The following is a 16,057-nucleotide window of genomic DNA, read 5'->3' as shown; positions in this document are numbered from 1 at the left end:
TTTTTTGTTGAAAAACTCGGGAAATCCCCGTAGTTGTAGGATACCACATCATCAGAATGAATTTCTGTCTCATGCACCGCCGGCATTGTGTGTCTATGGTAATAGTACAGTTCTGAATTCATTCGCTTCCTTTCCCCCCATAACCCTTGACGCCTGCCTTGCCTTACTCGAGCATCGAGGCTTGGTTGGTGTAGAGGACATCCACCACGCTGCTGAGCTTCTCAATTGTAGCGAGCGCGTGGTCGTATGCGCTGTCGCGCTCCGTCTCGTCGTAAATGATGAGACATCCTGCACCCTGGTCCAAAACGCCGATAATGACCTTGTCAAGGATCATCTGAGAGAGCTTACGCTCAACCTGTTGCGTATCGAGGCCGACCATCTTAGCGATGTGGTTGATCTCAACTCGAGAGAAGGGCTCGATAACCTTGATGAGGTTCTGCTCAAGCATGGCGTCATACAAGCGTCGCAGGTGGTTGCGGATGAAGGCATCACTACCGAGCTGCTCGCGGTATGATTGCAGGGCCTGCTCATACTCCTCAAGAGATCGGTTCGAGTGCGCGCGGGCGATAGCCTTCATGGCCTCGAGGTTCTTGCTGGCGTACTTTTGGGCCTGCTTAGAAGTCATGAGGTTGTTGACATCGTCCACGAGGTTGAGCATGATCTTGCAGAGTAGCATGTACTGCAGGGCAGCAGTGGCCTTGACGGACTCATCCTGAGTATGGTAGCCATCGAGGGCCTCGATAAAGTAGGAGAAGGCCGTGTTGAAGTCCTTGTCCTCAGCGTGAAGCATACCACTCTGCATATCGAGGTGGGCTTGAAGGAGGGGCGGGGTGTATACAGAGGCGGCGCTCGTACGGGCGCTGGTGAGGGCGGCTCGAGCCTTGGGGATGTTTCCGAGAGCGTGGTACACGCGTGACTCGAGGAGCTGGACTTCGACAAGGACAAGCTTGTCGTCTAGGCGCTTGAGCTCGCGAAGGAGGCCGTTAATGAGAGTGAGGGCATCGTAGTAGGCTTGCTTGTGCATGAGGAGGGTGACCAGGCGGGTCTCGAGGTTCTGACGCAGAAAGCTACGACGCTCTGAGGTAGCCCATTCTATACATGACTTCGTAACAGCGATCTGAATATCGGTGCTGCCCTCAATGTTCTCAAAGAGGTCGAGTAGCTGGCGGACTAGAGGGGTAGTGTGTTAGTTTTTTGCCATCTTCACGAAACACAATGCGATAGTGGGCAGCCCATACCGAGCTTTGCTGTCTTAGCCTTGGCGAATGACGAAAGAACCGTCCGGCTTTTTGTGATAAGGTCGACCAGCTCCTGCGTCTTCCTGAACTGGGAGTTAGCAAAATGGGTCCCCCTACGATGTCATCACCGGGCGGGGAGGGGCTCACTTCTCATCCCGGTACAGCTCTCCCAAGCTAATCAACGCTGTCTCATACTCCTTCACCGCAGCATCGGAGGTTACGGATGGGGGTTGAGAGATGATATCCTGGTAGAGCTGCTCTGCCTTTCGGGGATCTGACTTGGCCACCTTCTGTGCCTCTTGCACCCTCGCCGAGTCGCCCTGAGCCATTCTGGATATTTGACCTTCGGTCGTGTCGGTGATTCGATTTTTCCTGTGTGAATGTGTGAGGATATGTCGAGTTTTCGTCGTGGGAAGAGAGAAGGTGGTGGTGGATTATTCGCCGGATTCGTGATGTAGCTACTTCGTACTTTGTCAAGAGCTCCAGCCAGCCGCCTTCAGTAGGTCCAGGTTGCCATGACCGCGACGCAAGCTGGGGCAGAGCAGAGAGGGCAGGGGCCACCGGGCCGCAGATTATCCGATGACGTCGCCCATTGGCTCAAATTCTCCGACCAATCCCCACCCCCACTTAAATTTTTGGGAGAAGTTCTGGATGGCTTCGCAGCCATTGCCATCTCTCTAGCGAAGCAATACATTGCATTGCATCCGCCAAAATGAAGATCAAGGCCCTTTCCCGGAGCGTGGAGGCCTACCAGCCTCCCGGCGCAAATGCGCAGAAGCTTCCTAGGTAATACCTAACGCAACAAAAGGTTTTCTTTCATGTGAGCTAACTCTGCCTAAGAAACCTCGATCCTGCTCAGCATCCTATGGAACGCGCCCGAGAGTATGTCGACCTCGCCACCTTTTCAATCCTCAGTCTAACGAAGATTTTAGGTACACAAAGGCTCTCAATGCAGTCAAATTGGAACGCATGCATGCCGCCCCCTTCGTTGGACAAATGGGCAGCGGCCATGTAGACGGCGTAAGTTGTTTCGTGAAATAATAGCACTCGCAACAATTCTCTGACAGCCGTCGTAGGTCTACTCAATGGCCAAGGACCCGAACTCCTTGAAGAACTTTGCATCTGGAAGCGGTGACGGTGCGATCAAGACCTTCGACCTCACGAGCCGAGAAGAAATTTGGCAGGTGAAGAGCGCTCATACCAACATTGTTCGAAGCCTCTGCTGGACGAAGGATGGGAAGCTCCTCAGTGCTGCGGCCGACAAAACGATAAAGCTTTGGGACCCCTACCATACTCCTAGCGATTCTGCACCGATTTCCTCGTGGTTGGGTAGCAGTGGTTTCCAGAGTTTGTCTCACCACAGATCGCGAAATGCCTTCGCAGCCTCGTCTTCCTCCAGCGAAATTGCCATCTACGACTTGGAGCGACAGAGCGCGGCCCCTGAAGTTTTGCGATGGCCCAATTCGACCGATACAATCACTTCTGTCTCGTTCAACCAGGTTGAGCAGTCGATACTTGGAAGCACCGGTGCCGACAGAAGCATCATCCTCTGGGATGTCCGGACATCTATGCCCCTGACGAAGACGACCATGACCTTTGCCTGCAACTCTCTCTCTTGGAACCCCATGGAGGCTTTCAACTTCGTTGTTGGTAGCGAAGATCACAACTGCTACGTATGTGGTTGAATGCTGGTATCACCCTGAGCATTAGGCTAACCTTTTACAGATGTTCGATATGCGCAAGTTCGACAGGGCACTTAACGTCTACAAGGGCCACGTGGCTGCCGTCATGAGCGTCGAATTCAGCCCGACGGGTGAGGAGCTGGTATCTGGATCTTACGACAGAACAGTTCGTATCTGGAACCGTGACCAAGGTCACTCTCGAGACATGTATCATACCAAGCGCATGCAGAGAGTGAGTAATCTGTCTCTATGTAACAAAACTGCTAAATGGAAACTAACCCTGAGCAGGTCTTCAGCACTATGTTTACCCCCGACTCCAAGTACATTCTTACTGGTTCCGACGACGGAAACGTGCGCATCTGGCGATCCAACGCCAACGAGAGATCGGGAATCAGAACCGCGAAGCAGAGACAGGCACTTGAATACAACGATGCTCTTGTTTCTCGGTATAGCCACATGCCGGAGATCAGGCGTATCAAGAGACACCGCCACCTGCCCAAGGTTATCAAGAAGGCTGGCGAGATCAAGAGCGTGGAGCTCAAGTCGATCAAGAGGCGCGAGGAGAACGAGCGGAGACACACCAAGAAGCAGTTCGAGAGACGGAAGGGCGAGAGAGAAAAGCCGGTTCTGGCTCGGGAGAAATAATAGACGGTCTAACGAACGGGCCTATGATGGCGCTGCTTCTTGCATTGTTCGGCGTTTGGGCGACATGTCATCTGTATGTACGGGACGGGGGGATTATTGTGTGAAAAGTGTAACTTCAGGGACAATATACCACAGGTCAAGTCGTCCTTGGTTTAAGAATAAATCAATGATCTTTATGAGGCCCCTTTAAGTGTCTAATCGCTGAGATTGTCGGGTTTGCATCAGATATATATCCGCTGCAGAATGACTGTAGGAAAAGAATGCTTCAGTCCATGATCTTCAACATCCCCATTCATATTAAACATCCTTAGCCTTAATCGCCTCACTTGCGTGCAAACACGCCTAGAATGAGAGTTTTCCCCAGCTTTTCCACTAAACCCTTGTGTCAACCCGGGGTCTACTTCTGCTCGGTGGCCGACAAGTCCGCCAACGGCTCGGAGCGAAACACAATCCTAACGGCCCAGAGTGGGGCACTGCGGCTAAACAGACCGTTAAAGATGGGCGGCTGCAAGGGGGGCGAGAGGGGCGTTTTAGTGGTAGCCCGCCCCAGGGGTCAGTTTCCAGGGGCTGTCTGTCAGGGGGATCCCCTAGCGCTTGGCTCCCGTTTCAACGCTGAGAGGTCCATCCACATGTGACGAATTCCTCCCACCAGAGCGTCAAGCTTCCTCGTGGCCCGATTGAGCTGGCTTTCGTCTCATCTTGGCCGTCCTGCAGTTTTTTCCCCCCTTCCTCCCTCCAACGCTGGACGACACCTGTACGATTCAATCCATCTACAACCTAATCTTCCACTCTTTCTGTGCAGGACGCAACACGTGGTCTCTTTATCCTAATAACTCTCGAACCGTTGTCGTTACTACCGACGTCCTATCCCCTCTCACCACTGCAAGCTCATCACGTTGTTCAGCTGCTCACGATGGACTACCCACGCCCACCCCAACGCGAGTCCTGGTTCGCACCTCTATCGGTCGATCTGATCGTAAAGGTATTCAAGATTACATTCTTTCACCCATTCGTCGCATGGATCATTCCCCTCTGCTTCCGCGCGCAAGCGCTGCGTTGGGAAGCACCACAAATGCTGGTTTCCATTGCTTGGGCTTCCGTCATTACCCTCTGCTGGATGGCCAATATCATCAACCAGCGCGTCGCATATGGTCTGCCAAGGGAGGTCGACCTCGGCGAGGAGGTCATTGTTATCACGGGCGGCGCCAGCGGTCTGGGTCTGCTGATTGCTGAAGTCTACGGCATGCGCGGCGCCACGGTTGCCGTTCTCGATGTCAACGAGATGGAGAACGGCGAGGCGAGAGGTGTGACTTTCTACAAGTGCGACGTGACGAACAAGGCCGAGGTCGCTAGAGTGGCTGGAGAGATTGAGAGAGATGTAAGTTCGCCATCCTGCTCCCCTAAAAATCCCGCCAAGTCGCTGACATGTTTGTGTGAAATAGCTCGGTACACCCACTGTCCTGATTAACAACGCTGCCATCGTAAAGGGCAAGCCCCTCCTCGACCTTGAGATCGAAGAAATTGAGAAGTCTCTTGCCACCAATCTCACCGCACACTTCATCACCCTGAAGAACTTCCTTCCGCCAATGATCCGTGGCGGCCAGGGCGGTACTATCGTTACAATGTCCTCCGTCCTCGGTCACCTCGGTGCCGCCTCCCTGACCGACTACGCTGCCGCCAAGGCCGGTGTGACTGCTCTGCACAAGTCCATCACCGCCGAGCTGCGCGCTTCGCACCCCGAGATCCGCACCATCCTCGTCGAGCCTGGACAGCTCTCCACCCCGCTTTTCTACGGCGTGCAGACCCCTCACGCTTTCCTTGCGCCCGTTGTCGAGCCCGTGGATGTTTGCAAAGAGGTTGTGGCTGCTATCGACGCCGGACGTAGCGCGCATGTTGCGATGCCGTTGTACGCGCGCTGGATTCACTGGTACAACGTCCTCCCCGTGTCTGTACAGCAGGTCGCAAGGAGGCTGGCGGGCGTGGACACCTCCATGAAGACGTTCATCGGAAGGCAGGAGCGTGGAAGAAGCGAGAAGAACGGAAACTTGATCTAGGCGATTGCTGCTCTTATCGAGGAGCTTACGGCGCCGGCGTCGGGGTTCCGTAATACCAAGCGGCCTGTAAACAAAGTCTCAAGACATATGTGGATAAAATATACTCTAATTATGAAGTTCCAAATGAATGCTGCCTCTACCTCTTAGGTGCTCGCCTGCTTTGATTCCTCCCCGGACAAATCTTGCGCCGGGAAGACCTTGTTCACGCCGTCCAGCTTCTTATACGTCAGCTTGTCAAGATCGATGCCGTTCAGAGCCCGCGCCTACGATTTTGTCAGCAAACTCGTGATCAGAAACAGGGCTGGGCAGAGAAAGGCCACGGGGGGGGTTGGTGAAGGGAGTAAGTACACTAAGGCCGTAGTATGTCTCGTTGTGAAAGTCGATGCCCAGACTCGAACCGCACTTCCCACAGAACATTTGGTCCTTGGTCTTGGTGTTGAAGCGGTAGTTGCTGCATCTCTCTCTGGAGCCGTCGTGCCATACGACGTCCTTCTTCTCGGGGTCTGCCGGCCGTTAGCTGGGCATCACACCGGCTTGCAGTTTTGAAGGCACAATTCAAGCTATTTGGAGGGCTTGAAAAAAAAAAAGAAAAAAAAAAAAGGCCCAGAGTGCGATTTCTTGCGATGACTTTTTGGGGGTGGAGGACTTACAGATGAGAAGGTATCCGCTGCGCCGGCAGATGGAGCAGTTACATTCGAGGACCTTGTATCCCTCCTCCAAAGGCGGCGACAACGTCAACGAGAAGTTGATGTTGCCGCAGTGGCAGCTCCCGTCGTATGTCTTGGAGGGCTCGGACGAGGCTTTGTCGGCAGACATTTTGTAATGGTCCGATCTGACGGCTGGCTGATGTGGTGTTTTATTGGTTGTTGTGCGCGAGCTGCAAAGATGCCGTGCTTCTGCGCAATCCCGTATAAGACGAATCCCAGAGCCTAATTCCTTAACTTTTAATACTAAAAAAAAAAAGAAAAGAAAAGAAAAGGGTGTCGGTTCTATCTCTCTTCACTCATCAGATTTCTCGATGGGATTTCAAACAGGCAACAGAGAGGGGCAGCTTTATAAGCCGATGCGTGTCTCATCCCGCAGAGTGGAGGATTTCCCCTGCGCAGTTGGCCTCCCAGGAAAAACCCCCTCTTTCCAGAACCCGCGCCCTTCGTATTGATCAGATTATCCTTGTGTAAGCTCGCGCCCTGGCGCACAGGTAACTAGCACTAGCCCCTGTCGATGCCGAACCGCTCTCATTCCATCTTCCTTTTTGAGAAGTCTTCCTCTTTGGAGGACAATTGGGACACCAGGACTGTGATACGTCAGGCGCATAAGTGCACTAATAATTCGCGGGGTGAAGGCGGTGGCGGTGTGTCTTACGGTGCCCCGCCATTAGCCTGCTTGCTTGTTCAATTCACTTCTTTGACAACGAAACGGAAGAACTGAGAGGGGATTGAGGGCCAGAGGGTCGCGAATTGTGAGGTCCCCGAAAACGCAATATTTGATCCACGCCTTTTGAGATGGTGCTACGAGAGCTCACCTACGGTTACAGTAGCTGCAGACTCCAGACAGTGCTCAGAACGAGAACGTTGAACGTGCTGGGACGGAAGTGGAATTAAATCTGGGGAGCACAAGTTTAAACTTTAATCAGTACATGTTCAAGGCAGATCATCCGAGTTAGTTTGAGTTAATACCATGTTGAGTTAATTTCTTTCTTTTTTTAGTCTAAAGCATTATTATATAGTGTGGTATGGTAAGGCAAATGGTATCATCCAACGACGATTCTTTCGTAGCCTTCCCAAATTAAACAAGACGCTGTATGGCCGCCAAAACTTTTACTTTTCCTTCCTCTCTGACCGGTGGGTGGTATCATAAAAGAAAAATAAAGAAGAAAACAAAGTCAGAAATTCGTGAAGAAAAGAACCTCGCTGATAGATCAAGGTCATATACGCTGAAATGCATCAAAAGAAAACGTCGTATTAGTCTTTCGATTTAAACAGCGTTCTCGGCCTTGTTGCCGCTCGTCCTCGGGATGCTGGCCTCAAGTCCGGAGAGGGAAGGCGGCTTTTCGTGTTCTTGGCTGGAGTGGCCGTTGGAAAGCGGCTCGTCCACAGGCTCATCCTCGGGCTCGTCGGCCGGGGCAGCGAAAGTCGGTGCGTAAGCGCTCTTGGCACGGATCTTGTGGCCCCAAATGTAAAAGATCACGGGGATAGGTGCGAGGACGACTGCAACAGCGCCGAGAAGCGTAGAAGCATATTCGATACCCATGCCGTTGAACATGTAGCTCGCGAAGAGCGGGAAGCCGGCACCACAAAGGGAGCGGAGGAAGGTGTTACCGGCAATGGCGGAGGCGGCGAACATGAGGTAGGCGTCGACAAGATAGTTAAGCGCCTGGAGGAAGATGGACATCAGACCGAAGCCAGTGAAGAGGCCGCTAAGAGCGGGAACGATCCAATGGATATCTTGGCGGTAACCAGACCATCCAAACCAGAAAATACCGGCTGCGAAAAAGATGCCGCCAGCAATGACACTGGGCAGACGCCACTCAGGAACGGGAACGCCGTTGTTAGCCTTAAGCTTTCGCAGATACCACGGTTGCTGGAGCAGGACGGTGACACCCGCAATGAGCTGACCAGTGATCATGCCAAAGAAGGTGAGACCAGATTGTCCAGCATTGAAGCCATGGACGCCACGGAAGACAAAGGGGTAAGCCGTCAGGAAGAGATACAGCAGTCCGTAAATGAAGGCCATGTAAACCGACAGCGCAGTGACAATGGGCTCGCCAAAGAGAAGACGCATGGGACGAGAAAAGTTCTTGTTAACCAGCTCCTTGAAGTCAATTTCGATTTCTTCCTGCTTCGCGTGAATGCCCCAGTTGCGTGTACGGCGACGCAGTTCAGACGCCTTGGCGACCAGGATAACGGGCGGGTAAGTCTCCTCAAGGAAGAACAGATCGAGGAAGAAGGCGAGGAAGCCCATAAAGGACGGAATGTACTCAGTCCAGCGCCAGCCAAGGTGCGACTCGACGATATAACCACCAATAAAGGGGGCCAGGAGCGGGCCAGTGAAGACGGCCATAGAGAAGACAGTAATGGCACTGCCACGGCTACGGTTGTCGAACATGTCGGAGAAGACGGCAGCGACGACAGCCAGTGGACAGGCGCCGAAAAAGCCAGCAAAGAAACGGCAGATCAGAATAGTCTGCAAGTCTTTGGCGACGGCGGTGCTGATGGAGAAGATGGAGAAGCCGAACATGGAGAGGACCAGGGGTAGTCTGCGACCCCGAAGCTCGGAAAGGGGCGCCCACAAACTGGGACCGAAGGCAAAGCCAAGGACGTAAAAAGAAACGCCCAAGGTACCAACGGTTGCCGAGACATTGTATTCTGCGGCCACGATTTGCGTCGCTGCTGAGAAGATACTAGAAGTGAAGGCGGACGTCATGGTGGTGTAGCCAAGCATTGCGGCTGTTAGCAACCTGCGCCAAGACCTGTCAGTAACGATGCTTTTTTAAAGAACCAACAATATGCGCGCTGCAAAAGGTGATTGTCTTACTTTTTCTTCAGTGGCCAATTTTGCGCATGCATAGGGTCGTTGGGACCGTCAAATTCGACCACATATTCTTCTTGCTCGGGCAATGGCGGCGGGAATGGCTTGCCGGCTCCCATAGAGGGGATTGGTTTCGTCGACTGTCTGCTCTTAATGCTGCGACCGACAGTGTTAGAGTGCTGACTGCGGGCCGTTGCGATTCGGCTCAGGGCCGTCGGGTGTCTCTCGAGGTCATTCTGGGTCGAGACACGGCTGATGCCGGTGCCAGTACGGGCGAACGGACGAGGTCCATGAGAGGCAGAAGATGAGGAGGAGGATGTAGAGGAAGTAGAGAGAACACGTTCGATTTCGTGGCTCTCACGGCCGTGGTAGCGTTCGGGGGATGCAGCGCGCTCGGCGGCCGCGATTTCGCGGTCGATCTCGTCCATTGCCATTATGGACGATGTCGACTAAGTTTCAGGTTATGGTGTTGCAGAGCGAAGGGAGCAGGTCGGAGGGATATGTCGAGACCAGCAAGGTAGATAGAAAAAACCTGGACAGTGCTGAGGAGCCTTATAGCATGAAATATCAATACCAAAGGCGCTATACAGTTCTGCGCTGTGCTGACAAGTGGTCCGGAGCTAATATGAAGACGGCGTGCTGAGCTACGTCAATGTAGAGTAATGACAAGCTAGGTAGTTAGATAATAAGCCGTCAATGGAAAAGGACACCAGTCGGATTTGGGGTCGAGATGGGGTGGCGATATGAGAGGTGCGCGCAGACGTGGGAGGAGGGGTAATAAACTGGAGATAATAATGCGACGTGATCAGCAAGACAGCAGCACCCTTTCGTCTTAAAAGACGAGATCGAAATCTATCTGATTCAAGGAAGAGGTGAAAGTCCAGATGAATAAGAAACTATTAGTGAGCGTGTGGGTTGGCAAGAATGGGTAAGTAAGCTATGGAACCCAATGTACTCTGGAGAGAGCAGAGCGCGAAAGGCCGAGGCCAGGATATAAACGGACGAGAAAAATGAATTTGTCAATGAGGAACGAATGACTCTGCCCTCAGCTGATTGGGAACTGACAGCGCAAATCTCCCCGGTTACCAAGCAAGGGGAAAAGGGAAGGAATGGGTCATGTAGTCCCACTTGGGTCGCAATTCATGCTGGTTCCCTCCTATTTTTTTTCTCTTCCGGCTCTGCTTCTCATTGCAGAGCCTTCAGGACTCGGCAACGAGCTCGGCAAGAAAGACATGGATGGAATTGGGGCGAGGTTCATTCGGCACCACCTTGCGGGAACAAACCAGCGACACGAGCCGATTTCCTGCAAAAAGAGGAAAGTGAGTGGGTCCGGCCAGGCCCGGAGGCGGCATCCGGCACTGGGAAGTTGGATGGGGTCATACACTGCAGTCTCTGCAGTCTCTGCTGCAGCAGGAAGTGTGGTATTGGTCAAGGCACTTGGCGAGGAGATACGTCGGCCTTTGAGGCGGTGTTGTTACAAAACATTTGCTAAACTTGCCCACGCGTTCATTGGAATGCCAATAAGATGACCATTATCAAAAACTTTCTTTCCCTTGTTTTATTAGACTTCCATCATCTCATCGGAAAGAAACACCCACACGGATAAAATAGGGCTAATTATGTTTATGGTGACAACGTGCCTAACAGAGTTTCTGCGCAGAACCTTTCACAGTCCTCGGAAAGGCTCGAGCAGTTTCCGCACCTTAAGCTGCAGGAGGAACATGCACGCAGATCTTGACCCCCCGGCAAATGAACATGGTACGCATGGTGGTGCCGGTCGGATCCGAGGCAAGGAGGGGGGGGCTAACGTCGGGTGATGTCACTGGGCTGGAGTTTGGAAGGAGTTAAGCACAATGGAAGCGAAAAAGTCGAAAGTGAAAAAAATTTCCCAAATGTCAGCACGTTCTGGACCGCCTCGGCCCCGCGGTTTTCTGGCCGTCCATTGGCATTTTTAGTCATCAGCCTTAAACGTCACCTTGCTTGACACTGACTAAACCACGGCATCCCCGCAGGTCTGTTCCCTACGCTCGGCTTTTGCCTCATGTCTTGGCCACCGAAATGTGAGGTGCTATTTGTATCGGATCGCTTACATGAGGCCTGCGTTAACCCTTAAGATTCAGTACACCCGTCCACACGGCGTCCCATTATATTCAAGCTGGTAAAACGGCCCTAAAGATAACAGGGTAGGACTTAGCCCTCGACCCTGATACAGGATGCTGCTCTGAAGTAAAATTAGGCGCCAGACAAGGACGATGATCGTAGATCCATTATTTCCATTGTTCACACGAGGCATCCACCTTTCTGGCGGCCCTCGGCGGTTTTTTTGACCCTCCCACCGAGCCCAATGCAAGCCCAATGCCGCTTCTTGCCGCTACCGCCTCCGAAGCTACGGAACGGAAAGTTGATGTATGGCCATAGAATGACTTAAATCCGTCGCAAACCTGCAACGATGGAAAAAATCCCGAGTGGTTGGGCCCCACCGTACCTAAATTTCCAGAATAGTCTCGAACACGCCGTACCTCGCTTTCTGGCGGTAAAACAAAATTTTTCACAAAGCGGAATTCACCAGTTGGTTCTGTGAGATATACCATAATACGTAGATTGCATGTCGTATCGCTAAAAGAGTCTAGTTTAAAGCAGGGTCCCTGTCGAAGAGCAAGGGCCTGATGCATGTTCCCAGTAGATTGAGATTATCGTCGCACCCCCCATCCGTTCTCAAGCAGATTTGTTGCCTCCTCTAGGCTTAGACCTGATGTCTCGGGATAGATCCGCCAGATTAACCCGTACCCTCCTAAGCATACCAAGGCATACAGCACGAATGTTCCGGACGGGCTGAGTGCGTCCATGAGTGGCAGAAATGTGAGGCCTACGATAAAGTTGGCTCCCCAGTTCGTCGCTGTCGACACGCCGCTACCAATGGATCGCACCGCGAGCGGGAATAGCTCGCTCTGCATCCATGGCACGTTGCCTAGTCCGAGCGCGTACGCCGCGACATATAACATAATGCTGATGAGAATCAGCACCGCCGCCCCGCGCTCCCCACCAGCTCCCGGTGCCGAACCGGCCTCAGTAGCAGCCGCCGTCTCGGTCCCCAAGTCAATGAAAGAGAAGCCGTACGCCGACAGCAATAACCCGGCAATCATGAACGGAAGGGAGTAGAGCAGGATTTTACGCCGGCCGATACGGTCGATCAGACATAGCGCCGCAACCGTGAACAGGAAGTTCGTAACAGCGACGCTGAGCGAAGTGAGGGTCGGGGTTCCGAAACCCACCATCGTGAAAATGGTTGCGCTGAAGTACATGAGCGAATTGAAGCCGCAGAGTTGCTGGAGGCCTTGGAGTAGGCATGTGATCACCAGGGCGCGCTTGTTTCTTCCGACGGAAAAGAGCTCTTTCCAGCCACCCCACCATTCCAGGCGAGGCGTTCCTTCTCGTCTCATGACCTCTCTCTCGTCTTTGATTTCGATTTCGATCTCCTTGACCACGGCCTCGGCGCCTCTCATGGCGCCAACGGTTGAGCCCAGGACCTTTTCAACAACTTTCCTCGCCATGGATGACCTTCCCACCATGACGAGCCAGCGTGGTGACTCTGGCATGACCATCAGGATAGCACACTGCACGGCAGCAGGTAACGCACCCAGGCCGACCATCCATCGCCAACCCGTCGATTTGTCGCCGTAGACCGCAAAGCCCCATCCTACAATATACGCAACAACTTGGCCTAGAGTGATAAACAAGACGTTCATCGTGACGAGCCGGCCCCGGTGACTGGCAGGGGCCAGTTCCGCAATATACAGAGGCACAACGAAACTAGCAGCTCCGACTGCCGCGCCAACTATTGACCGGCCCAAGACCATGGTTGTTACAGTGCCACTCCAGGCCTGCAGCAAAGCGCCCACGATGAAAAGTACATCGGCCACAAGTATAACGCGCTTGCGGCCTAGAGCATCGGCGACCACGGAGGAGAAGGGAGAGATGAGCAATGCAAACAACGCCGTGCTGGATGTGATTATAGACTTGTCAAAAGATGTAAGGACTCGATTCGACAGGGACGTATCGATGGAAACAAGCGTTGCCGATATCACACCGGTATCATCTGCGTGCAGCTGGGTTAGCATTGTTGTCCATCATGTGCTTTGACGTACTAGAGCGGGCCAAACACACATCCAAACAGTAGGCCGCTGATGCCGGCAGCAAACGTGAGGAGCCAAACAAAGAGACTCGGTCCTGACTGGGTATGCTTGTACGACTCGGGAAGTACATCAGCCTCCTCGTCCTCGCGATAATCCAGCTCATCGTCCCGGTCCGGACGACCGTCCATGAGCGGAGCTTCCATCGAATCGGGCATGTTGACGCGGTCAAGAGACAGACCGACGACTGCGGAAAGAAGGTTGGATGATTCAAGTCAATCTATGGCTTTCGAGAGAATGGAGAAGCGGCCTTTCAAAAGGCCATGCTGCGGAAGATGTTTCGGCACCGTCGGTCGTCGTCTGGTAATGCGCGGTTGATGTTCGACAACGGGATGCTGGCCACGTTACGTATTTAGAGTTGAGATGTCGTAGGTAGCCTCAACTCCCTGCCGGGAAGCTTGGGGGCTTGCGGGGCACTGGTCACCAGGCCCATGCATTCTCCCTGTTTGCACAGTACTTGGAGACTCCACCGGGGCTATAGCGCACCCTAGGTACCATCATATCTGATCATCAGCACGGAAGGCCCGCGTCTTTCGGCTGAACCAGTCAGCTTCAACTCTCCGTGAATCCGAAACTCGGCAGCTGTTCACCGCCCTCCACTGTAAAGCACTCGTCATTTCACAACAGAATTGGCAGTCGCGGATACAAATTGGGTGCTTCTCACCTTGATGACTCAGGATCGTCGTTCGGTCTGAGAGTACTTGTGTGAGAGATGCTTATGTAAAAAATGTCATTGAACTGCAACCTCGGTTGAAATGGTCTTTGCACAGATATCGGTTTCTCAAGTTATAGTTATTCACTCTTCAGTCTGACAGCTCACGGGCTGGACTGGGCTGAGCTGCTGAATGCAACAAAAAAGCTTGTGACGGTTCTTGTACCAGCGGACTGCCCGTGCCCAGCGTTTCCTTCAAACTTGAGCTTCCTCTGACTTGACATTGGACGCGCCAGGTTGTATTGTTGGTAGCTGTTGCTTCACCTAAGCGGATTTTGCCTGTGCTGCTTTTCATGTAACTTGGCAGAGAAATGAGCGAGAATTCAGGCGAACGATATTTGGGGTTGGTAGAAAGAGTTGTATGGCTGCAGCATTCAATAGGAAGAGAAATTGTAAGGTGTTCATAGCTGTCGATGATGAGACCCAACGGGCATGTGAACATGCGCGCCTACCCATCAAAGACCAAGCAGTATTGTAGCTTACCAACCAACGGGGCCAATAAGCGGTGAGATCAGTTGCACGATAGAGAGGCTCATCTGCCAGGGTCACAACCCTCTACTATACCTAAGTACTACGTAGTAAATTGTCTCGACGGAGCATGAGCGGGACATGCGGGCCAGTTGCGGGATGTGGCTCCCGAAAGCCGTGTCGTGATCTTGTGGCATGGCCAATGGTTGGAGCGGTATGACACCCGTTGAGTTGGACGCCCGTTTCCCGCCTTCCAAGATTATGTTCCAGCCAATGGGACAAGCAAGGACTTCGATGTATTGTAGTCCCCACCGAAGCAACGGCATGTCCTCTTCTCGGAAGTCGGGCCATAAGGTGCGATGAATCTTAAAGTAGCACGAGTTGGAGACTGTTAAGAATTTTGACGTTGTCGAAGGATCAGCGAGTAGACCCGTAACCGAGGGAATGGCTGGCTGCACTATGTTCAAATTACACTCTTGGGCTGCATGCACTCGTTGCGAGTTTAAACTCTGTCATACGTCAGAACTATCAGGACGGGGGGTGCTTGCGGGCCAAAGACTGCGGGCGAGACCTGTTGCCGCCCTGAGTTTCAATGTATGCGAAATTGGGCTTTCCTTCATCCTTGCCAAGACCATGGTTTTCTGGGCAGCCACATATTAAAGGTGAGGAACTTTTTTGATCTTTTTGAGCCTGAGGAAGAAGCAATGAATATGTGGTTCGTTGTTTTGAACATGCGGCAGATGTCGAGCAAACTGGGAAACCATCGCCTGACGACTTGTGGAATCATGAGAACCGAGGATGTGTGAAATGTGTTGTTGGGAAAGTAAGGCAGTTAGAATCAATAGCAGACCAAGAGACACTGTAGATGAGCGTGTTTAGATAAGAAGTCAAGTACACGGGGGGAAAGCTGAAGCAGCCAGTGTGAAAGTATCTGTACCTTACCCCACTATCCTGCCTTGTCTAGACCTTCCTTACCTCACCACCGAACCGGCCCTCCACTGCTACATCATGATATTTTTCCTCTTCATTTCTGATTCAGGTCGATTACTTCGCCCACAAAAGCCCCAACAAGGCGATCTACCAATAGTTCTTAGCTGTGGGTAAGAGAAATAATAACTCAGATCATCATTCACTCACACTACCGCATCCCCTGTTCCATCGCTGCCACTGTACGCCTCTACTGAGAACATCGAATTACTTTGTAAGCTACGGTTACGGCCTACCCAGTGAATCCTGTCCCTTGAGACATTCATTCCGGCTGAGGCTTCTTCATGACAAGATTCATCCATGAAAGGAATGCGATCTAGAGCTTTCCACCACTGTAAGCATACCAGACAAGGAAGCCCAAATCCAACCAGAGCCATTCCCCGCCCATCACAGCATGCCTAGAGTCGCCGACGATTGTGGTTTTCGGTGGTCCCCGAGAGGAGGAACAAGTCTACACAGACCCCGAAAGACGGTATGATTGGCGAAACCCTGTCGAAGACCAGCGTGCCGGATCTCACGGCTGAACCGCCGCCGGGAGGACTAGTCGAACGCC

General features: G+C 52.6%; 6 protein-coding genes across 6 annotated transcripts; 2 read left to right on the top strand and 4 right to left on the bottom strand.

The window, feature by feature from the left end:
- Positions 1-163: 163 nt before the first annotated feature.
- Positions 164-1,567, bottom strand: CTRU02_203856 (26s proteasome non-atpase regulatory subunit 11; the record flags this gene model as incomplete). Its single annotated transcript, XM_036722431.1, has 3 exons — positions 164-1,170; positions 1,239-1,330; positions 1,386-1,567. 3 exons carry the CDS (start codon positions 1,565-1,567, stop codon positions 164-166), a joined length of 1,281 nt encoding a protein of 426 aa, XP_036586037.1.
- A 383-nt stretch (positions 1,568-1,950) lies between these two features.
- On the top strand, positions 1,951-3,565 carry CTRU02_203855 (U3 small nucleolar RNA-associated protein; the record flags this gene model as incomplete). The annotated part of the gene is made up of 6 exons (XM_036722430.1): positions 1,951-2,024; positions 2,079-2,120; positions 2,171-2,258; positions 2,315-2,911; positions 2,964-3,152; positions 3,209-3,565. 6 exons carry the CDS (start codon positions 1,951-1,953, stop codon positions 3,563-3,565), a joined length of 1,347 nt encoding a protein of 448 aa, XP_036586036.1.
- Positions 3,566-4,478: 913 nt separating this feature from the next.
- On the top strand, positions 4,479-5,619 carry CTRU02_203854 (short-chain dehydrogenase/reductase family; the record flags this gene model as incomplete). Its single annotated transcript, XM_036722428.1, has 2 exons — positions 4,479-4,943; positions 5,008-5,619. 2 exons carry the CDS (start codon positions 4,479-4,481, stop codon positions 5,617-5,619), a joined length of 1,077 nt encoding a protein of 358 aa, XP_036586035.1.
- Positions 5,620-5,762: 143 nt separating this feature from the next.
- On the bottom strand, positions 5,763-6,435 carry CTRU02_203853 (glutathione-dependent formaldehyde-activating enzyme; the record flags this gene model as incomplete). Its single annotated transcript, XM_036722429.1, has 3 exons — positions 5,763-5,882; positions 5,968-6,122; positions 6,270-6,435. The coding sequence occupies 3 exons, from the start codon at positions 6,433-6,435 to the stop codon at positions 5,763-5,765; spliced, it is 441 nt and encodes a 146-aa protein (XP_036586034.1).
- Positions 6,436-7,593: 1,158 nt separating this feature from the next.
- Positions 7,594-9,581, bottom strand: CTRU02_203852 (major facilitator superfamily transporter; the record flags this gene model as incomplete). Its single annotated transcript, XM_036722427.1, has 2 exons — positions 7,594-9,076; positions 9,154-9,581. The coding sequence occupies 2 exons, from the start codon at positions 9,579-9,581 to the stop codon at positions 7,594-7,596; spliced, it is 1,911 nt and encodes a 636-aa protein (XP_036586033.1).
- Positions 9,582-11,837: 2,256 nt separating this feature from the next.
- On the bottom strand, positions 11,838-13,495 carry CTRU02_203851 (myo-inositol transporter 1; the record flags this gene model as incomplete). Its single annotated transcript, XM_036722426.1, has 2 exons — positions 11,838-13,243; positions 13,312-13,495. The coding sequence occupies 2 exons, from the start codon at positions 13,493-13,495 to the stop codon at positions 11,838-11,840; spliced, it is 1,590 nt and encodes a 529-aa protein (XP_036586032.1).
- Between the last annotated feature and the right edge of the window lie 2,562 nt (positions 13,496-16,057).

The sequence above is a fragment of the Colletotrichum truncatum genome (assembly GCF_014235925.2).
Source record: "Colletotrichum truncatum strain CMES1059 chromosome Unknown Contig_0002, whole genome shotgun sequence".
NCBI lineage: Eukaryota > Fungi > Ascomycota > Sordariomycetes > Glomerellales > Glomerellaceae > Colletotrichum > Colletotrichum truncatum.
This window is presented reverse-complemented; position numbering and strand designations above follow the sequence as displayed.